This window comes from Gobius niger, assembly GCF_951799975.1.
Source record: "Gobius niger genome assembly, chromosome: 3".
Taxonomy (NCBI): Eukaryota; Metazoa; Chordata; class Actinopteri; order Gobiiformes; family Gobiidae; genus Gobius; species Gobius niger.
Window position 1 is genome coordinate 13788234 of NC_136854.1, and position 23512 is coordinate 13811745.

General features: G+C 43.4%; 1 protein-coding gene and 1 long non-coding RNA gene across 3 annotated transcripts in view; both read right to left on the reverse strand.

Moving 5' to 3' along the window:
* Nucleotides 1-964: 964 nt before the first annotated feature.
* Nucleotides 965-1667, reverse strand: LOC306961341. Its single transcript, XR_013792754.1, has 3 exons — nt 1459-1667; nt 1231-1277; nt 965-1036 (listed from the first exon to the last, which is right to left on the reverse strand). It is a non-coding gene; the product is annotated as an uncharacterized lncRNA (long non-coding RNA).
* A 5285-nt stretch (nt 1668-6952) lies between these two features.
* Nucleotides 6953-23512, reverse strand: part of LOC306961435 (uncharacterized protein) — a 64354-nt gene continuing 47794 nt past the window's right edge. Inside the window, exons 10-21 of one of the 2 annotated variants that reach the window (XM_079554176.1) lie at nt 23169-23283; nt 20435-20533; nt 19726-19910; nt 19207-19288; nt 17455-17519; nt 16141-16248; nt 14430-14531; nt 14198-14336; nt 12760-13529; nt 11282-11816; nt 9056-9623; nt 6953-7651 (exon numbers count right to left, since the gene is read on the reverse strand). In XM_079554176.1, the coding sequence (XP_079410302.1) occupies nt 7555-7651; nt 9056-9623; nt 11282-11816; nt 12760-13529; nt 14198-14336; nt 14430-14531; nt 16141-16248; nt 17455-17519; nt 19207-19288; nt 19726-19910; nt 20435-20533; nt 23169-23283 (2865 nt within the window). In that variant the 3' untranslated portion in view covers nt 6953-7554. The remainder of the gene's footprint in view (nt 7652-9055; nt 9624-11281; nt 11817-12759; nt 13530-14197; nt 14337-14429; nt 14532-16140; nt 16249-17454; nt 17520-19206; nt 19289-19725; nt 19911-20434; nt 20534-23168; nt 23284-23512) is intronic. The other variant, XM_079554177.1, reaches the window with a different exon arrangement.

The window sequence follows — 23512 nt, forward strand, 5'->3', positions numbered from 1 at the left end:
TACTATTTGTGGTCCCAACTCATTTCTAAAATCTTTAAACAAATCTCTTTAAACAAACACAAATTTCACAAGTTTCAGAGCGCAATGCTGTCAGGATGACGTAAGCCGGGCATGTCCAAAGTGCAGCCCGGGGGCCAAATGCGGCCCTCAGACCAATTTTTGGTGGCACACATCACCAGAGATGGTACTTTTGACCGCAATCTTCATAATTCCACACAATAAAAACCTCAACACATTTACTGAGAGACAGGGCTGCATTATGGATCCAAGCATAAATATAGGTGTGGGTGAGGGTTTAAAACCTCACCCAGTTGAATGTTTGAATGCACCGACTACGGATCTGTGGCTCTCCATGCTGTGTAGATGTCGATATGCGACTCCCAGTGAAAAAGGTTTGGACACCCCGATGTATCAAACAATTTATATTGAGGACAAATCAATTGTTTGGATTTTCAGTTACTTCACTTACTAAGGCTGCACTAATTTGCAAATCATTAAGTAATGGCAGTAATATTGGTATATTTGTATATCATTTGTACAAGTCTCTACTTTAACATCAGAAAGGAGGATGAAGAACCCTGAGGAAATAATGAGTCTACTCTGCAGACTTCCCCTCTGGGATAAATTAAGTTTGTGAATTGAATCATTGATGTACAGTTATGACAAATACCACCTCTATTTAGCCTTTATCTACCATTTCTTTCAAGATTTGTTTTATCCTGTAGCAGCATTAAATACATGCTTTAAACTGCACACGCTCATGGGATATTTCGCTTTCGCATGACATTCAGCAAATTTCACACAACTTATCTTGATAGGAAGTCACAACTTCCTTTTCAGTTCTTTGTAGATCACAAAAAATAGACAAACATTTGTACACGTTTGTAGCAGTACTAGTAAATTTCCACACCACATTTTTAGTTTTTGAACTCCAAGTTTATTTAGTCATTTTCAATATCTTTTAGAATCAAAGATCTCCATGATGTTCTTTAAACAAACCCAGTCTTGCCAGGGCAATGTGGATCTTTTTGGAAACCTGGAAGCAAATAGCACATTAGATTAGGGGGGGGAAGCATTTAAGTTTATACATTTGACAGTTTATGTATTATCCTCAGAAAAGGGTAGAATCATGAGCCAGACAGCTCTCATATGAGGTGTCAGAAAAATTATTTTAATAGTTTCATCACTGGTTACATTGTAAGAAATTGTGATCATGCGCATACTACTTACCATAATTAGCCTTCAGCATTACTGAAGCTCCATCTCCCAGGAGGAACCTGCAATTAGAAACTATTTAGATTTGTGGAACAAGCAGCAAAAGACTGATCTAATTTTGTGGAGGCCTCAGTAAAAGCAATCGAATCAGAAGCTGTGAACAGCTCTCATACGAGGTGTCAGAAAAATAAGGATTGTCATCACAGGCCAACAACGTTTAAAGACACAATTCAGGAAACTTACCAGTGACACCGAGTGGAACTCTTCTGTCAGTTCCCATGACGGTTAAAAGTCACGATCTGTTTGAAGAGATTAGAGTATAATTTACACGCCATCAAAACAGTATCATTTGAGTTCAATGAAACTCATTGTTTCTCAATGGCAAGGTCATAGGGATACAGTTATGCAAACTGCCTGACTCACTCCCTGTGTTCTAGATGGGACTGCTCCGTAAAGATTCGATTTCAAGTTCAAACTAAAAAAAAAAAGGCACAGCTGTGGCCAATTTCTTTCACTACAAATTAAAAACTTTCAAATCCAGGAGCATGTCGAAAAGTAGTTATATTTTGAAAAGAGTTAAACACCACCCTGCACTGTGGTTTGTTTGATCAGAAATGCCCGATTACTACAGAGTAGTAAGTGCTTGCAACTATTGTTAAAATGTACATGTCAGACGGCCAACACAAAAATATTTTACATTCTAGAATAATTTCCTCATTGTCATCAGTGAAAAGAGCTCAGTCACAAACAAGTCGTCCAAGTGGAATTTTTATGATTCTCTACAGATGCATGGCCAATCCGATACAAAAGAAAATGTTTATAAACTAAAATATCACTTCATTGGCCTCCAGTTATTACAGCTCCATTTAAAAAGAAAGTTTTTGTTTTGTTTTTAAAGCATGTTTTATTATGTGGAACAAGCAGCCGTAGGACCAGTTCTTTCTAGAGGCCTCAGACAAAGCAATCGAATCAGAAGCTGTGAACAGCTCTCATACGAGGTGTCAGAAAAAAATAAGGATCGTCATCACAGGCCAACAACATTCACATTGTACTGGGGGACCTCGCCAGCGACACCTAGTGGAAGACATATCTAATCATATCTAATTTAAAAAAGAATCTTGTGTCTACCTACTGGTGCCACTGGGCTAGGGTTCAAACATGGTAGGCTGCTTTAACCATCTACAAAACCCAAGTCTTCTGTCATTACAAACATTAGGCCCCAAGATATATAAAATACAATTACCTCAACCAGCTCAGTAGACCATTGCAGGTAGAGTCTGCAGTCTGGATCTCGATGTTTCACACCAAACTGCTTAGGTGGTGCTGTAAAGGAATGAACATGGTTTTAGTCACATTAAACCGCTTCAAACTACACTTACATTCTCTAAAATCTAAACAGTACCTTCAGAGTTGCTGCAGCCACGTGTTGCTCCTCGTACTGCTAGCCTAGCAGCATGCGTTCAGCTGTTCATCACGTTAGCTACTCATCCTTTACTTAAAACGGTATTTTTCACTGTATTTCCGCAGAAAACTTTCACCAATAAAACCTACAGCCAGATTTTGTATCATTCTGTCTACGCGCTGAAAAAGTGAGGCGATCATGCTGGAGTAGCAGAGACGATGCTGCCGGATCAGAGTCTGCAGGGAAATGACTGAACTCTTCTCGTTTCTTCTTCTTCTTCAGTTGTAGGCTACTGGGGCGGGGCAACGTAACGCAGAGGTCTATTAGCGCCCTCTATTGGCTCGGAGTATGAAGAATTAGTCGGAAAATGAGTGTCTGTTGCATGTTTGAACCTCTTAACCCAGGGGCGGACTGGTCATATGTCCATTCTGGAAGAGCACAGAAGGGCCACTGGCTCTAGGGCCACCAGTCCCGCCTCAACCGAGCTTTACCCAAATCTAAAAGCTAAAAAGAAAAGCATCAAAATAGCGAGAAAAAAGAGGATGAAAACATGAGAAAAACATGGACAAAAAAACACAACAAAAATGCTAGAAAAAATAATCAAAAAAACAACAAAAATATGACAAAAATGTGGCGACGTGACGAACAGTTTCCATCACTTTTGTGGGTCTTAGCTTTCAAATGAGGCGTTACATTGTTGATCTCCTGTCGAGAAGCTTTTAGATTTGGGTAAAGCCCAGTATAATAAAACATGAATCTAAAAGGAATTCCGTGGAGTATGGTGTACCACAAGGTTCAATTTTGGGACTTTAACTTTTGGAATTATTATTTATTATTTATATTAATGATTTTGCTTCTGTTTCTACGACCACCTTTCCCGTTCTTTTTGCTGACGATACCAATCAAAAAAATAATAATAAAAAGCCGAACTGGGGAAAATGCACTCGTTAATGTTAAGGCGGGTGGTAAGAGGTTAACCTCTTAACTCCCACCTGAACGAATCCCATTATCTCCAGTTTGGCTTTACCCTAATCAAAAAGATTCTTGGAAAAAAGCACCAAAAATGTGACAAAAACTCAACAAAAATGTGACAAAAATGCAACAAAAGTCGGACAAAAACTCAACAAAAATGTCCCAACAATCAACAAAAATATGACAAAAATGAAAAGAAAAAAAAACATACAAAAGGTGACACAACACAGCAACAACGAGAGGAAAAAGGTCAGTTTTGTGGGTCTTAGCTTTCAAATGAGGCGTTACACAGCCAAAAGAGGACAGAATGCATTTGGTGTAGGCGGGTGGTAAGAGGTTAAAATATATATTTGTGGAAGTGCACAATTACGCTAATTTGGGCCAGGCCGATCAGACTCCAGGGCTGTTTTTCAGTCCCAGTCCGCCCCTGCCCCCACCTGAACTGAGCACATTTTCTCCAGTCTGGCTTTACCCAAATCTAAAAGCTTCTTGAGAAAAGCGTCAAAGTAGCGACAAAAACGAGGATGAAAACGCAACAAAAAAGTGGCAAAGGAGTGACAAAAACGCGCCGGAAACACACCAATAAAACAATAAAAAAAGCGGCAAAAAGCATAATTATGATGATATTAATCGGCAGTGTCGTATAATTTATGCCCAAGCAAACATTCTTGTCAGGAAATTTCACATGTGCTCTGACAGTGTGAAAATGAATCTGTTTGGAAGTTTCTGCACACCTCTGTACACAGCTCCTCTGTGGTGTAAATATAAAAAAAGCCACATTACAGAAGCTCAAAGTCGCATATAACGATGCTTTTGGGATGCTACTAAAAAAGCCCAGGTCCAGCAGTGCCAGTCTGCTGCTCTGCCAGGCTCGTGTCAACAGCTTTCAGGCACTAATGAGAACTTTGTATTTTAAATTCATTTGTCGCCTCAACGACTCTGTGAACTCTTTGGCGGTGGCTCTGGTGAACCCCAGGTCTTGTTGTCAGTCTCCTTTACGGAAACATTGGTATAGCTGTCTTTTATAATCTTGTATGTATTGTTTATGTGAGTCTTGTCTATATATATATGTCTTTTTATACTATGGACTGAATAAAGAATGATGATGATGATGATGAATTGAAGAGTGATGAAAATGAAACAAAAGAGCGACACAAAAACAACGAAAACATGACAAAAAGTAGACAAAAAGCACGACTGAAGAGGGCCTCGACATTCTTCCAGTTTGTGTAAAAGTGGAACATCTCAGCTTCTATACAAATGCAGCAGAAGGCACGCAGAACGTCTCGGTAGTGAAGGCAAATTGAGCACTGAAATGCTGAGGTAAAGTTATGACATCAGGTGGCGTTTTGAGCGCAAACATGCACAAATGAAACAAAAAAAAAACTCCCCAACTCTCCGCTATGTTGTATGTAAGTACGCAGGAAGTTGTGAAACAAACGAGTCACTTTTTTTCTCCATACATTTATTCTGATCTGTACAGGAATGCATCATAACAGCAGAAACACAATCTTTGAAACCCGACCATGGCACAAACACATTCACAACTCATTCAGCTCACCTCCAAAACAGTGTTTATTATTGATCATAGAACCATTTAGTCTCTCATATATACCTTTTGTTTTCATAAAGCATAAAAATACACGTGGACTCTTGACTGGGGGGGGGGGGGCGAACACTGTGGTGACTGATCCACTGTTTTCTCATAGACGAGGGGAACCGGATTTCAAAACTCCAGACCAGTTTACAGTACAATGCTCCTACAAGGCTTTTTTTTTAAACGGTTGCATAAGGATTCAAATGGGACAAGTACATGGGGTACGATAGCCGTCGATTAAGAAGTGCGTGTACAAAGAAACTTCCTACATTCGTTTCTACTGTTCAGCATATTTTCAGCCGTGAAACATCCGTGAAGAATACGCACAGCTATGTTGCCTTCAGGGTTCCAGCAAGTTGGAAGAATAATGAATAATATAATAGCCATGTAAATGTGGCGTGTAGACCTGCTTTTAGTCACCTCTGTATTGCGTTTTCGCATTTTATAACTGAAAACGATTTATGTGGACGGCGCGGAGACCAAGGACAGTGTTGGTTTGCGTCTCCGCTGGCAGCAGATACAACTAAATACGCTTAAAACAATAAGCAAGCCTCCATTTTAAGACACCGGCATGCTAGCGAATCAATGGCGCTGTGATAAATGCTGTTTGAGTTGCAGAACGGCTCCAGCGATGTTTTATGGGCTTTACAAACACTTCTGCCTAATGTGCGACAAAGTCAGGGAAATGCAGAACGGAGCGCTTCGAATATTTCACGTCTTTATTGACAGCTATCTTACCCCATACACATAACGCAAGCTATGCCACTTATTTCAACTACAGACACACGAAGGGAGAATGCGCACGATCGGGAGAGGGGGTCAAATAAATAATAAAAATAATAATTTAAATATGTATAAATGAACACGAAAGGCACGGAGAGATGAAATTGAAGATAAACACGAGGAAGGGAAGAGGCGAGAGCGGGGGGGGGAAAGGGCTGACGGAGGGCAGATCCACGAAGCAACACTGGAGGGAGCTCTACCTGGTCAACATATCCAGGTATTATTATTGACTCTATATGTACGGTCTGTATACTGTATGGACGATATAAAGCATGGGAATATAGGGTTATCTTTTGAAAAACACGGATCACTTGCGGTAGGACGAAGGGGAGAGAGGAATGTGCTTGTACACGTGTGTGTGTGTGTGAGTACTGTCATGTGGAAGTGCAGTAGTAGACAGTAGAAGAATAGCGATAAGCTTGTTTTTGTGCATATGTTTCCGTCCCTGTGTGAAAATGTAACCTCTGCATCTCCAGATCTTGAGCTGTGCTGGATTACCTAGCTGGAGGAAAAGCCTATTGTGCATATTTTATAGCTATAATGAGGTTAAAGCTATTACGCTGTTATTGCTTTCAGTTAGGAAGATGCTCGTATTGTTTTTGTTAAGAAATGAAATTAATTCAGAGCATTTTTGTCAAACGCTGACACAGAAATGTCTAAATCAGTGCAATGTTCACTTTCTCTTCTGACAAAGCTCTCAAAACGAATAATTAGACCCACGTGAGGAATCGGTGAGTGCAGGGGTATTGTAGCTGTTCATGCGCTATAGGAGAAGGAGATGGGTTTGGATTGTCCTTTCCAGCGACAAGAACGTGACCAGTTTCCCGCCAGGTCATTGCACGACGACGGGCATCATCCCAAACCTCTCGCAATTCTTCTACTGTCTGTCGTCAGTTAATTCTGTCATAGCGCAGCGCAGCGAGACCACCTTAATGTGCTCCCTAATGTATCTTTCTGTATAATGTTCATGTGTCAAGAAGTCATGGGCGTACATCTAGACAGTCGCCGGGATAGTTTGGATATCTACTGCACGGTTGGGTATGGGGTTATGGGGGGGGGGGTATCATTTCGCAGGACTACACACACTCAAAACGACAACACCGAGTAGCACGGAGGTCAACGACGTGAACGGAGACGGCACGCAGAGTCCAGCTAAATTCAGGAGATGCATACTTTTAAGACGAGCTCGTGGCCCGTCACTTCATGTGCTTCAAAAATACTCTCTCTCTCTTTTTTTTTACTCGTTGTCTGCCGGTCATGTTCATGTGCTTATTCTTTGCCCACGGCGACTTCCCCGTCCTGTCACGGCCCGTCGGCGAGCTTAGCGTCTCTGAGCTATATCCAGAGTCTTCAGTGATTGTGCTTGTCGGATCCACACGGCTGCAGAGGTCAGCGGTTGTGCGGAGGCCAGAGAGGAGCGTTAGTCAGCCCCCCCTTCGCCGATCCTCTGTGCAAGGCTGCGTTACGACCGACGCCACGCAGGCCTCGGGAAGTTGTGTTTTCTCTTTTTTCTTTTCTTTTGAATGACAGATATATCGGGAAATAGGAAGATGGTCTGCCCGGACGTAAGAAGTGGGCGGAGGTGTCAGTCGAGCATGGCGTCCAACTGGTCGGCCAAATCGTCAAACATGCTGCCGATGTCGTCCAGGATGGAGACGGTCGCTTTCTTGTTGGACAGAGAGCTGGGAGAGTAAAGAGAATTTAAGAAAGATGAATTGTCTTGATAAACACCACTGGGATATAAACCAATACCATGTCTAATCAATTGTTCTGTGTTGGACAGACCATCGATACAAGCAGTGCCGGTATGTGTGCTGGAGTTAGCGCAATCATTGAGTTTCATCCCCTCAAAGTCAATGGAACCAAAAAAACACACACAATAGAAGTCGACCAATATGGAGTTATCATGGATCAGTGCCACTACCGATTTTTAATTTCTGGCTTAGTATCTCGCATAGCGCTGTCTCTATACAAGCGTCTAAGATATCAGTGTAACAAGAGAGGCATTACACTTTTTGCAGATTTTTGTCAACGTCAAACACATCTTTATCACTATTTTACACTTTGTTGGTTAGAAAATGCCATATTGATCTTAAAAACAACTGAAACAAATGTTCCAGTAGTTTCCTGCTTTTTATGCGATCTTTCCATAAGCCTCACCAGACCTCAGGAGGGGCCTTTTGGGAGCTGCTGCCGACACGGTGCTAAGAAAAGCCACTGGGGAAGATTCAAAGATTATTCAAAGATGTGCGAGTGGATTGGAAATACATCTCCAGATATGTTTTTGATGAGAGCACAACATTATAATATGGTATAAAGCTGAGGTGGGGTGAGGCTAACCCCTCTCAGTCGTGTTTATTTAGTCCACCTGTGGGCAGAAAGCTTGAGGTGAACGTGCAGAGTACAGATGTTGACTCAAGAACCGTCGTCGAGGATGGACGACTCCTGTACGACTGAGAGCTTATACAGACGTGAAAGCATAGAAATAAAAAGAAGAAGCGGTGTTTGATTGTAATGTATGCGGACAGTTAGCAAATAGGCTAGTCCCGGTGACTTTTCAGAGCCTGCTCAATATGTTTTTCCTATAGCCGTTAGCATTAGCCACCAATTATCACAAATAATGAACAATTCAGATGTTTTCAGCTGTTCAACCCATCGACCACATTCAGGTGAGGTCAAAGCCTCATTAGAAAACATTAATGAATGTACTGACCTTTTGAGATATTACTTCACATGCAAATTAGCCTCTAAAAGTGTCTCAAATTCAGTTAACTTTTTGCTTTTTGTACAGTCGGATTCACATCTAATGACCACTGAACATCATCTTATAATTATGTTAATGATAAAGAAACTGCTGAAAATACAAAAATGCCTTGAAACGGACAAAGCGTACTTCACCATATGTTAGTATTGCGCCTGGCTTCCCTATTCATTTGTATGGGGATAGAACGTTCAATTTAATTCAGGTCTGGGTAACAAAATGTGAACAGGCTCAGATTTCTGTGGTTTCTATGGTGAAACGCTATAAAAAGTCGATGTAAAAGCAAACACTGAAGAACAGAAAGTCCTGTCGGAGTTGTACTCACTCGTTCTGTGTGTCCTCGTCAGTGATCTTGTGCTCCACGGCCTCCAGCGCAGCGGCCAGGGAGGCGCTGGTCTCCTCCAGTCGGGCCTGCCCCTCTTCCTCAGTCCCTTCAGCTGCCCCGCTCAGTTCCCCGTCGGGCTGCGATTGTTCCTCCTCCTCCGCCGCCCTCTCCCTCCTCTCCCTGTCCTCCTCCTGGTCCCGCAGCCCGCTCAGGTCGATGGAGAGCCCCGCGATGGAGGAGCGCGGGGGCTTGACCGGGTGCGGTGTGCAGGGGCTGGACGGGCTCTGGGCGGGAGAGGGGGTAGAGGCGGTGAAGGGCAGTCCCGGGGAGAGTGAGGCGGCGGACGGGGTCTCGGGCGCGGGTAAGGGGACAACGGCGGGGGAGGAGGGTCTGGGTGCGGGTACGGGGGTTTGGAGCGGGGTGGGAGTGGGTGTCTGTTGCGGGGTAGGGGCAGGGCTGGGGCTGGTGGGAGTCGGGCTCGTGGAGGCGCCTATTGCTTTGCCGGGCTTGGGGGCCGTGGGTGGTCCGCGGGGTTTGGGGGAGACGGGAGGAGGGATGCGCTTAGGCTCTGCGCAAAACCAAAAAGAAGCAGACAGAAGCAAATCAAAGAAACGTAAGAGGTCGGAAAGCAAATCCGGGAGTGCATTTCTGGGTCCAATATAAAGTGCATCAAACAAGGTTAGATTGTTTAACTTCTTACCCCCCACCTCAACAGAGTGCATTTACTCCAGTTTGGCCTTACCCAAATCCAGAATGTTCTTGACTGGAGCTTACAGCCTATAGGCCAGTCTCATTGCAAATTTTCTTTGCATTTTTGTCACTTATTTGTCACATTTTTGTCACTTTTTTTTTGCGTTTTCTTCTTGACGGTTTTTTCAAGAAGCCTTTAGATTTGGGGTAATGCCAAACTGGAGAAAATTCTCTTGGTTCAGGTGAGGTTAAGAGGTTGAAAGGTGTGGTAGGCACATCTGAACACACTGTAATTATATACAGCGGGTAGGAAACGTTTACAGACCTACATATATTTTATTTTGTAATTCTAATTCTGAAATCTTCTAATTCTAAACGTTTTTTCTATGAGTTAATATTCTACACTCATTACCTAACGATAAGGCATAAAAAAGGGGTTGAAAAATCAACAAATAAACTAAATTGAGTGAATTGTGGAACTTTTTATGTAGAAAAAAGTTTTTGACCTTGCGGCTGTATGAGTGGTCAGCATGGCGTCTTTACTTTCCATCACAGTGGTCTCTCGGACGCTCCAGGATCAATTATTTGGAAAGGTTTTCAATGCTGACGGACCCTCTCACCAGAAAACCTACAAAACAGTTGATCCTGGAGCACTGTAGAGGCCACTGTGATCGAAAGTAAAGTTGCCATGCTGACCACTTATACGGGGTCACTATAAGGTCAAATACGCACAAATATCAACTTTTCTTTTTGCATACAAAAGTTGCGCAATGCACCTTTGAAGACTTTCACTTTAAGAAAGAACATCATTGGATCTTTTCGAACTTCCACATAGCAGCAAAGTAATAGAAGAATATGAATACTTCCTCAACCCGCTGTATATGACCAAATGCACAAATCTGAACAGTTGCCTAACCCCGCTTTATGTAACACAACAAACAATAAGACAACATTTGCAAAAGTGAGTAAATTACTTGAATAAATGATCTGCCAAATATTCATGGGCGCAGCGTACCGTGACTGTACTTTTGTCTTTTATCATATGCATGTGTGTTAAGGAATAATAACAACCCATTTGAATAAATTTGACTTTTACTTCCCTAAATTTTAGAGCAGTTTCTGTACTTTCTTGACCTGGATTAAAAGTATTTTGAATTTAGGTTCAAATGCTATTATTTTTTATAATGGCCTCTTCGTAGATGCCAGTGAGATATCATAAACATAACCAGAGTGAAGAAGAGGAATAGCCGAAGGTGCTCACTGTAGGACACAGCTCGTGCTGTTTAGGAAATGAAGAATGGGCAAATTACTCGAATCTTTGTAAGGGCAGCGTGACTTTCTACTTTGTACTTTCTACTCTGAATACTTAAGTATTTTCTGCAGGAGATACTTCTGTATTTTCACTTAAGTGATCATTTGACTGAGCAATGTTTACTTTTAATGGAGTAATATTTGACCAGTAGTCTCTATCTATCCTGTATCTATCTGTACCTCCACAGCTTCATTTAACACAGAGTAATGTTCTGATGCTCTCACCGGGGCTCTGTGCTACGCCGGGCTCACAGCTGTCGGGCCCCGGCAAAGGGACCCTGCGCGTGGGTGTCGGGGGGTCCCCCTGGCCCCTCTTGATCCCAGACGGTTTGGGCGAGACGGGTGGTTTGAGCGACTTCCGCGCCTCCATCCACTCGCACGTCTCCGCCTCAGTCCGCTCCGGCGCGTCCGAAACCGGCCTCCTCCTGAGAATCACCCCTCCGTTTTGCTGCGGTTTATTGCTTGTGTCCACGATGGCCGTGCCTGGAGAAGCTGCAGGAGTGTCAGGAGAGCCCGGAGGTTTGGATCTCCTCCTGAGAGTGGCTGTCCCGTCTGTGATTTCAGAAGAGGAGGAGAGGACGGTGGAGCGCGGGCGGGGCTCCGGGCGCTGCTGCTGAGGCGGTTGCTGTGGAGACAGTTTGTTCTGGTCACCGGGGAGGTCTTCAGCGCCACTGATGGTCCTGCGACGGCTTAGGACATCGTCTTCTTCAGAGCCCAGACCTCCCGCACCAGGTTGACGACGAAGTGCCGGTGGGCTTACCTACAGAACACATACAATAAAAATAATAATATGAATCAGTCAGAATTCACAAACTTTATTCAACTCCCCCACCCCCGCCCTCCAGTCTACAGGCGGGCGCCCCTCCTCCTGTGTATTTCTCATGTCTTGATGTCTCTTAGTATGTGCTTTGCCTTAACTTAACCTTTTGTTTTGTAAGGCGCATGGAGTTGCCTTGTGTACGAAATGCGAGGTATAAATAAAGTTGCCTTGCCTTGAAAAACATCTAAAATGTGAAGAAAAAAAAAAGCCAGCATTGCAGAGGCTAAAATGATTTGCAAGTGAATTCAAATCTCAATTCAAAAGGTTGCAGTGGATCAGCAGTAGTCATTTGCGCATTGGCGCCCAAATACTGCAATACATGCAATTTCAAATGGTAAATTCATGCCCACTGATGTCTATATGCACTTTTACAGGATGCACTAGCTGGCACCTGTCTGGATAAATGATCATCATCATACACAAACCCTGCAAACCCTGTAGCTTGTATCTCTTCAATCGTGTTTTGAAGTGCATTGGTGTATTAGTTTATTTTATCTCAAAGAATCACATTGCTAAAATTCATTCTTGAGCAATCTTTGAGCAGAGTCTGGGTTTGATAAAAAACAATTAATCTAAATCGCACGTCCAATTCTTTTATAAACAGGTTTGAAATGTTACCACTTGTTGTTTCCTGCAGATGGCACTGTTTTTGTACCAAACAGTACAACACAAGTCAAGGCAGTTTCCAGAGATGTTTTTACCCTGTTTATGGTTACCTTGTTGGTAATTATTGGGGTAATCCACATGACAAGAAAACTAAAGTACAGTAGCATGAAAAAGTACAACTGTCAAATCAAATGACTTGAGCCATAAGATTAATCTGATAATTGGTGGACCCCAAATGCTTGATAGAAAAAGCTCAGTAAGTCCATCAGTGACACACCTGAAGGAAAGCAGCGTTGCTCCCCATATTTCTGGGCAGTGTCATGGCTCCTCCCACCATGGAGGTCTCCAACATGGCTGCCAGACTCCGCACGCTCCCCGACGATCCCTCGGACCTCTCCAGACCGGCGGACTCCTGTGCTCTCAGGGCGGCTCCCAGGGCTCCACAGTCGCTGGCTCGCCTCTCCCTATACGACGGCGGCCCCAGCAGCCCTTCGGCCTGGCCCTCAGCCTCACCGTCCGGCCCTGTCATGGAAGAACAGGATCTTTTGGGCGGGGTAGGGGGCCGGCCTTTGCGGCGCGGGCGGAGGGTGACCGAAGACTGGCTGCGGTTGACGGTGACGTCGTTTGTGGCGCCGTGCGAGGAGGTGCTGCGGCACACGGTGGCGTATTTGGAGTCCGTCTCGGGCCCGCTCAGGCTGTGGGCCCGCCGCCGCTCCTCCTCCTCGCTGGGGAGTTTCAGCAGGGGCACCGGGGAGTCCGGGGCGGTTTGGGTGGAGGGTCGGGGTCGCGCTCTGGGGGACGCCTGTGCTCTGCTGTGTGGCGGGGTCTGGGGTGGAGTCTGTGTGGGGGTGAGGGGAGGGGTGGGAGAGGCGCTGAGCCCGGGCCGGGGTTTGGCCAGCGGGCTCGGGGCTCCATCCCTCTCCCTCCTGGCCTCGCTTCTGGCCTCTGCGCTGGCCCCGGGGCTGGACGGAGGTGTCTCAGAGCACACCTCTCCTCTCTGGAGCTCCTTCAGTCTCTTTACGCCCAGCATCAGCTTCTTCTGATGGCCTGGTAGAAAGCCAAACATTTGGATTTGAAAATGCACTGAGACAGATCGTCAACTCAATGATAAACAAAACAAAAATTAATAGATACTTTATTACACTGAAAACACACAGCTGCAATTGGTGATGACCTATACTGTGTTATATATGGGACCCTTTCTAAATCAAATAGTAATGTATGAAATGTGATCGAAACTAATCACCTACTGAAGTTAACCCACTTTATCTTTGCATCTCTAAGGCAAAACTGATTGATTGTGAAAACCTGAGCGTTTCTGTTAGCTATTGCCAAGAAATACAAAATGAAAAATTTAGTATTAAAAAAAATAAAATAATTAAAATGATAAACTACTTTAAAGTAAAGGCTATTTGAGTGCTGAAATAATCAGGTGACTGTGTCCAGATAAAAGAGGTCTTTTGAGAGAAGTGGACATATGCATAATTGAAGCTTAAAAACATTGCGTGTAAGTCAGCATCGGTATTTTAAAATTGAAATAATGTTTATGTAGGGAAAAGGCAGCATGAAGTGAGAGACTGCACTGGTCAGAATTAAAAAGTTTTTTTTGTTTGCATCGATGACCCAACAAAATCCAGAAAATCCAGATTGATGTGCTTCAGCAGTAGAAGAAACAACAATGGATTCCTTCGCGTTCTGGTCAGCATTGTCCTTACCCAGCTTTGTAATGCCGATCTCCTGCAGATCCTCCAAGCTGATGTCAGACACAAAGTCGACATTTTCATAGCCATTCTGAACCAGAACTTGGTAGTACTGGTTCAGACCCAAATGAGACAGCCAGTCTGCCAGATTGGCCTGAACACAAGAGCACACACACGCAGGAACCCTCTTGAGATGATTTCATTAGAGGATTTATTCACCTTTAATTTACTTATGATTCATTTTTACCGGTTTGTGTTCGGGTAGCCAGTCTGTGGAGGCTACCCGGCTGATCTCTGACGTTAACTTCTTTCGATGGCCGGGCTTCATGACTCCGATAGCGGTCAGGTCCTTCAGACAGAATACACTTACGTCAGGAACACACAGTCACAGAAGGGTTTTCATGCGAGTCAAAGCATACTACTGATGTTTGTGCATAATTGTGAGCTTCGGGCAGTTCTGCTGCATAACATTTCCAGCTTACTGCCCTTAGCTATGTGTCTGTTTGGTTATGCACAATTGAAACTAGACGTGGGATGGTTTTAAGAAGGTCTCACATTTTAAATCTATGTAGAACTAGAATCTTCAACGTTGCAAATTGAGATCAATAAATAACACTCCACTCAATTTGCTGCTGTTGCTGTGATGAAACGCGTAGCCTCTACAGCTTTGTTTTGTTTTTAGATTCAGATCCAACCCAAGATTAATATTGAAATTATGTATAATCACGACAATCACAAACATTTCCACATTTAGAAGTCGCATTGGGTTTCTCTTTTAAACTGTATTAACTAAAAAAAGTAAATCTTTGTCAAGTGGAAGACTTCAGGGATTTTTTATATATTGTAATTCATTATGAAAAATGTGTCTTAATATTGTGATAACGATAATTTGCTGATATTTTGTGCGGCCCAACTGTTTATGTCTAAACTAATGGTGCGTTCAGGCAACTGGTAACTGGTAAATCTTTGACCTGCCACTTGGAAAAATGCCTTGGAACGTCGCTCGAACTCGCAATTACAACTTCGCAAGATGAAGACAGTAATGGCGGCCCTCCAGTGAAAGAGCAGCTAATGATAAAACTGTAACAAAACCACTGCATCAGTGAAGTGAACAATACTTTTGGTCATAGCCCTTAATATGATGTTGTGTATCGTGTATCAGGTTTTGAATCATATGTTTGTGGAGAGACATTAAAGGGACTAGAATGTTGTTTCCACAATGCAAAATGCACTCCAAAATGACCTTTAAAGGGACTATACAGAGTTTCAAAATGTTAAAAATGATGTATATCCTCCCCCTACATACCCAGCAATGTCCAAATGTATACAATGAACCCACACCTATTCACCACAACTGCCGCTAAAATCTGGCACTGTCACAAAAAGGTGATAATTCAGGTCCAAAGTGCCGTCATGCATGAGCTTAATATAGAAACGGCAGTTACGCGTTTGACCTGAGGTGGCAGAGGCGAGTATAAAAATGTTAACTTCCATCTAGTCCCTTCAATGTAACAGTAGCATCTTATTAGCTATGACGGGTTTTGTTTATGTATACTCTGAGGTCGTAAGTCGTACTGAAATATCTCAGTTACCAGTGTCCTGGAATGCACCATAACCCTTTACGCAGCCAATATGTATTGTTCAGGAATCGCTGTATTTAATATTCTCAGTGCTGTGATAAAAATGACTTTTAAAATCATCCCATGTCTGAGTGACATCTACATGCACAATCATAGCTCTGGACATTACACACAGAAGCAAACACGGCACAGAGCGATGAATGAAGAACATGACAAAGGTCTGGTCCAGGACTCACACCGGGGTCAGGAGACACAGACAGGAGGGTCATGGTGACATCATCCAGGTCAGCGGGAGCTGTTTATAGAGCTGAGCTGAGCTGGGCGGAGTCTCGACAGACAGGGGGCGGGGCGAGAGGGGGTCAGGGGTCATGACCTTACCTCCGGGGTCATGCAGCTAATGGTGTCTAGATCGTATCCCGCCGTGAGGAAGTGCGTGGTGTAGAACTGCAGCTGAAATTCACCCAGCCAAGCCACTACCGCTTGTTTCTAGAACACAAAGCACAATATACTGTCTGCCTCCAAACGCTGAGCACAGGTACACGAACTTCACTCTACTCTGTACTTGTACTGTTTCCATTACAAGTAGCACGATCCTACGGAGGAAAACTGCAATACTCACACTAATGAAGACCGCTATAATAAGGCCAGGAAAAGGAAATCACTTTTTGATGGAGTTTATGAAATTATTCAGAAGTGCCAAGACAAACACTAGAGAAAAGAAGCAACTATGAAGGTAAGCTGGCCTGGCTATTGTTATGCTAACAGTGGCTAAAGGCCATTTTGCATGTAAATAGATCCGTTCGTTCCAAGCTGCATTTATGCTTCCACACATTTGTAATGTGTTATCGAAAGTGACCACCAGAGGGCGCTGGAAAATTTACTCAAACGGGAGATGAAGAGCTGGGACCAAAAAAATAAGGCGCCACCGGGATGTTTTTACATCACACTTTCTGAAGTATAGTCGAGTCAAAATTAGGTAATACGCAGGTGGTTTAGTTTGCAAATGGTTCAAATCCCTTTCTAGAAGTTTAGTTGCTTGTGCTGCTTCCACTTTGAGCTGTGTGCAGTAGTGGCCCCAGTGGTTAGCTCATGCACTGCTGTGTTGCTATGACTGGATAAATAAAGCGACTGACTGAGCTCACTGACAGAATCACACAGGAGGAAAGAAGCTACATGTGCATCTGTTTGCGTTTTGAACGGAGAGCGTTATGAGCCTTTATGCTTTTGCTCAGCAAAATCACAACTTACGACCGCAGTACAATGTCGTGAAATATTAAATGACATCTGATATGCCTGTGTCAGTGGGCTGTCTTCTTCTGTGAGAAATCTAGGGCCAGCAGTCTATAATCACGCAAAGTTAGAACCAGCCCGGCTCACTTTGGCCCTGGGGGAGAGGTGGTTTCCAAATGAGCACTGATTGGCCCTGGTCTGGCCCACTAGCACCAAGACTCAATGCAACAAAACAGTGGAAAAAAGCTATTTGAGAACAAAGGCAGTCACATTTCTGGAGGGGGGCAACTGACTCCTCTGCGGCAACACACTCAGTCATACAGTACAACGCCCGCAACATGCTCCACCTTATGATGTCAGAGCTTCCAATGTGAGAAAGCACCACAACAGCAAATGACCCATTCTCTTCCCACATAACGCCACCTCTGAAGATGGCCAAAATACTTATCAACCAAAACTCACTCTCCCATCATCCTCCTCTGCCTTCCTCTCAAAAGACCGCTGCTCAACGACGTGGCTGGAAGTACCTGCAAAATAAGACGAGAGAACAATAAGAGCTTTAAATGATACCCAAGTCCAAAACCTGTGTAGAGAGTTGGGTGCCCACCATGTCAAAGAAAATAATGCGAAAAAAACACATTTTTCTTTCTTTCTTGAACCAATTATTTGATATTTCTTTGAGAGCATTCTGTTGTTTTCTATATGCAGCACAATCCATCTGGCGTGTCTTTGTTTTAAATACTGCCTATACTGTGCAGTGTTACCCAGTGAGTCATTATGCTGTATTTGAGAGTGGGAGGTGGGAAAGTAGCACGTCAAGCTGTTAATTCTACTGAATAAATGTGGTGGCACTTTACAGACATTATTTATTAATTTATTATACAGTACTATAGTTCCTGCGGAATTCCCATTTGTTGTAATAATGTAAAATATAATAATAATATAATATAAAAACGTATAAATGTTCTTATATGTGAAAAATGTCCAATAATAGCACCAGAGGTTTTTTAGCAGTTTGTTTAGACGATAGCTAGTTTAACAATGATTTTTAAGTACAATTTTCAAATTTTTGCGATGACCATTCCAAATGTAGAGGCTAATCTTAGTTCTTCTTTTAACCTCCTCTTTGGAAAGACTGACACAGCTCCTGTTTTATGCATGTGACAACAGTGACTGTTGACCATAGGAATAAAAGGAGAAGCAGCGTTCTATCCAATTGTATGCAGACAGTTAGCAAGACGGCTAGTCCAAGAAACTCTTTTGTTAGCCTGCTCAGTGCATTTTTCCTATAGCCGTTAGCATTAGCCACCAAACATCGCGAATTATGAACGATCTAGAAGTTTTCAGCTTGTTGTCAAAACATCGACAACATTTAGGTCAAAGCCTAGGTATAAATCATTAAGGAATGTACAGAGAAGATTTTACTTTAGATACAAATTAGCATATAAAAACAGCCTCTGAGTTTCTGCTTTTTGTGGGGTCGGATACACATCCAGTGGCTTCCAGGCATAATTTTAAAATGTGTTTATGATGGAGAAACCACAGAAATTACATAATGCTTTAAATAGGATACATTGGCGTCTTTCAGTATTGCGCCTGGCTTCCCTCTTCATTTGTATGGGGGTTGGAACGTTCAATTTAAAACCGGTCCGGGATTCGAAAGCTAACAAAATGTGCGCATTTGTAGGAACAGGCTCAGATAGCTAAAGGCATTTCTGTGATTTCTATGGTTGCAGTATGGAAAAATGACTGCATTGCTACGTCAGCCATCCTTTTATTTTAAAGTCAAATAACAACTTCTTCCTGAGCAATGACAATGCATACGTCCACCCTCCATAGCTACATACATCTCTAATACAAATCTATATATATTTATTCTTTTGAACTAAATTATATGAAATGAAAAGTGAAATAAACCTTATGAAATGATCAGATATTCTATTACAACATGAATGTTTGTAGTGATCTGAACTACAGGGTTAGTAGGGTTTATACTTAAAAAGACACCATTGTTGTGAAGCACACTCTAGTACCTAAATGATTCAAAGTGCAATTCCAGTTTGATAGTGATTCATCTTAAAATCAGCCCTAGTCTCAAATCTGTATGTGTTCAAGGTGAGCGCTGGACCCCAGTGCTGTAATAACTTAATCATGCTGCCATTTTGTGCAGGGCAGTGAGTCCAGATGCATAATAAGAGAGATTCTTGTACTTACTTGCTGATTGCTCAACAGACTGTGACTGCTCCAAGAGATGCTCCTTGGCTTTGACCGACTGGGCCAGCACAGTGGCCAGCAGCTGCAACACACAGAGACAAAGTGCACATTTGCACCATGATTCACTTGGAATTACCCTGCCACGGGGGCTCTGTGACTCACTGCGCTAACTGGGCGTACATTAGACACATTGTGGCCCATTAGAAGCGTGTAGCTTGTCCTAATGTAATACACTGAAGTAACGTCGCAGTCGATCAGTGTCAAACCCTAAAATATGATCTGCTTGCAGCTAAGAGGATGTTTTACTTAAATTATGATTATGAGGTACAACCTCCAAGTGAATGCTGTTAAATTTATCTGGAGGCCATTACCATATCTTATTAGTGATTTATCTCATGTGCCTACGCAGTTTTCATTTATGTTAGAGGCAGCAGAGTTTCCAACACATCCTATTCTCAAAAGGCCCATGTTAGTGATATGTTGCTCTTACAATATAACGTATGTTGCTGTAATTCTCACCTTGACCCCTTCCGACTGGGCGTGCAGTCCCGGGGCATTAAGGCCGTGGGTGTTGACTCCGGGTGTGGGCGCTGGATGGGGGCTAGGTGCTGGGGTGGTCAGGACGTGGGTGTTCCCTGAACCGGACAAGCTGCTGGAGGAGCGGACACTGCCCAGGCTGCCCACGCTGCCACTGCGGTCGCCGCCTGGAATTTTACTCAAATAAATTCACTAAATAATGGACATTGAGTCAAAGCCATAGTGGGGAGCTTGGCACTTGATTTTTGGCCCACGACCAAGCACACTTGCCTACCCCTGATTTACAGGTATTGGATATGTTTTGGTTCAGGAACTCTCCAATACCTATACCTGAAAAATCTGTGGTATGCATAGAAAAGGTTCATCTTTGGGTAAACTACAACTGTTATCAATAGCTAAAGTGAATAAGTTAGTGAATCTATTTATGTATCTGAATACAGCCCATACAGTACATAAACATATACATGCGTTTCCTGTGACGTCACGCATTGTTGTGGCCATTTTGAATACCGAAGCACCGAACACCGCTGTTCTGCCATCCACCTGTTACACTGTGGGATGTACAATACCCTGTCTCAAAAAAGGGACTCGCTTTCTACAAGTTTCCTAAAGACCCAGTTCGTCAACAGAAATGGAGAGACCACTGCCCTCGATCAGAACTGTCAACATTATCATGTCCTTTCCACATTACCTTGCAGTGGCTTCCGTAGCACCCAGATGTCTTCTGACGTGCTGCTCTGGTGGCCCAGAGTGGGTGAGCCCTGAGGACTGGCATCAGCGGTCCGGGAACCTGCCACACACACACTCGGGTCATCATGGATGGCATGGAATGGGACGCATGTATTAGGAGTGAATAGATAACATCATGGGTGAAATGCGTAAGATACAATAAGGCAAGGCAAATATGAGTGCAACTTATCTAAACATTCATTAAAGTCCAGGTGAGGAACAGGCCTAGTATGTGTAAGGATTTTAGAAACACATAAAATCACTTTGAATTTCTAATATCATGATCATGTTTATAGATTTACTATGGAAGATTATGAAAACCCCAAGAAATCACTGAACCAAGCAAATCACCTTCTTTAAAAATAATTGATTTCCTATGGATTTATTATTCACACATTATAAAGTTTATAGCTAAAAATGTAGCTGTAGAGGAGGGGGAATCTAATATCAAATAATAAAGCTTCAGGAACCTTTGTATTGATTCAATGGACAGTAAAAGGATGGAAAGATAGACCTTTGAATGTGAGCTTTAGGCATTGAATCAATAACATTATAACAGTGGTCACTAAATGTAAATGGATCTGCTCTGTTATGATTATGATATAAATCCCTTTCTAAAATGTGCACCGTTGTCAGTGAGGGAGACACCTTACTCTAGTGGACATGTACTTATAGTGAGTCTACATGTACCTGTCTGACTCTGCGGCTCCTGAGAAGAGGAGAGAGGAGGGGGAGAGGAGGGGGGGGGAGCAGGAGGAGCAGGAGGAGGAGGGGGGGTAGTGGACAGAGCCGGAGGAGAGATGGGCAGCGGGACGTAGCCGAAAGAGGAGAAGGGCGTTGGGGGGGAGTGGCCATGGGACAGGTCGGGGGTGGGCAGGTGTAAGGGCAGCACTTTGGACGGGGGGTGTCCGTTGGGAGAGGCTATGGGGCAGGGGCTGGGTCGGCGCAGGAGGAGGGTGTGGCACTGCTGGGACGGGGAGTGGCCTGGGGGGACCGGGGTCGGAGGAAATGGACGGGGAGGGGAGGAGTCAAAACAACAACAACAACAACAACAAAGAAAAGAATCAAAACAGAAGTGAGAAACGAATACATCCATAAATCCACAGGGAATGTATTACAAATTAAAAAATACTGCTATAAAGTCGTAAAGCAAAATAGGAACAAAGGCGTGAATACTTAAACTATAACAGGAAACAGCAGGTAGGAAGGAGAAAAGGCAGAGGGCAGTGACTCACTCTATAGGGGGGAGATTCGCTTTTATATATGTTTTTCTTTGGAAATATTAAGATTTTCCCATTTTTTGTTTCTCATTACTCCTGTCACTACTGAAACAAAACATAGATCAGACGATTACTCAGTTCTCAAGAAGCATTTTCTCCAAGTACTGATTTACTTTTACTTGAGTAATCATTTGGGTCACTACCTTTTGCTTCTACATCTGCTCTATCTTGAGAGACTATTCTGGCCTCTCTACCCGCCTCCGCCAAGGACACGACCGTATGTACTGACCGGCCGCTGAGATCGATCAAATCACCAAGCTTTGGATTGGTGAACAACTGGCCACTGCCACACTCATTTTGGAAGACATATTGGTCGCCAGAGAAGACGTTTCGTGGGCGCAATTCTTTGTCTCAGGTCAAGAATGGAGGTTATAGACTGGCTTACAAACCGCACACTGCAAAAGGCTGTTGAAATAGGTCAATTTATCCCTTGTTTTGAGCAACTAATTTAACCTCATAGCCCCCGCCTTAACCGAGCAACTAAATAAATTAACTAAATCTAAAAGCTTCCTGCATAAAAGCAACAAAAACATGACTAAAAAGCAACAAAAATATGACAAAAAGTGACGACAGCGCAAAGAATCTTAGATCTGTTTTTGTCTCTGGGACAGTCTTAGCTTTCAAATGAGGCCTTACACTACAGGCTGTAAGTCGAGAAGCTTTTAGATTTGGGTAGAACTGAACTGGAGAACACTTGGTTGAGGTGGGGGTTAAGAGGTTAAAGAAATCTGTCTAAGGGGCAAGGTTTATACACTTAAATTCAAATAAAAGATCTCATCGCACTCAAAATTAGATGAAAAAAAAAAGAATTAAAATTAATTCACTTGAGAACAGATTGGTGTCGCTGTAACTTAAGTGTAAGAAAAACATCGAGCAGAGCCTGATATTTCTCAGAGTGAGACCTCTCGCTGCAGCGAATATCTCTGTCAGGATTGTAGTCAATAGAACAAAGCACTTTCTTCTCAGCCATGAACAAACCGCATTTGCCTTTTCCCTTTCTGCCGAAGTAAACACTACTATCAAACAGCAGCAGCCTCCTCTTTACACTCGCTGTCCAGACTTGCCCTGACAGACTTCGGCCGTATCGACACTTCCATCTTTCTGACGCACAATGTGGACGAGTGCTGGTGTTCAATTTGAAGTGAACACCCGGCACAAAAGACAGATTCTTTGAGGTCAAAAGTATATATCACTCCATTGCCCTTTTAGAGACTGCACTCTGCCTTAGGGGTCCGTATAGAGGAGGAAGGAGAGGGTGACCGGGGGATGCGGGATTAGGGACAGAGACGTCTTAGGCTTTGGTGATGGTTGACAGGTTGGGGGCAGATTGATGGGCTTCCTACAGGCACACTGAAGTTGTTTGCGACTACAGCTAATGGCTCTTCAGCTCCAGAACAGCTGTGGTTCGGTGGTCACCTGCCCGCTTGATGACCTCCACCATGTTGGAGGGGAAGTAGCCCACTCGGTCATTCCCCGTGCGGTTGTCGTGGATGCAGCCTTTCCACCGGCCGTCAGAGTGCTGCTCCAAAACCTGCAACGGACACACGGCGGAGTCAGTCAAAAACTTTCTTTTAGTATGTATGTCTGCAAATCAAGTAGTTTAAACCTCTTTAACTATGTTCTGAAATACATATGATCCTGGTATTAGCTTATCATTTCATATTTTAGAATACTCCCACATAAAATGATCCTCTGAACTCTAAATCAGACAAATACCGTTTCTCTTTCTTCAGTATTTACTTGTAATATATTGGTCTACT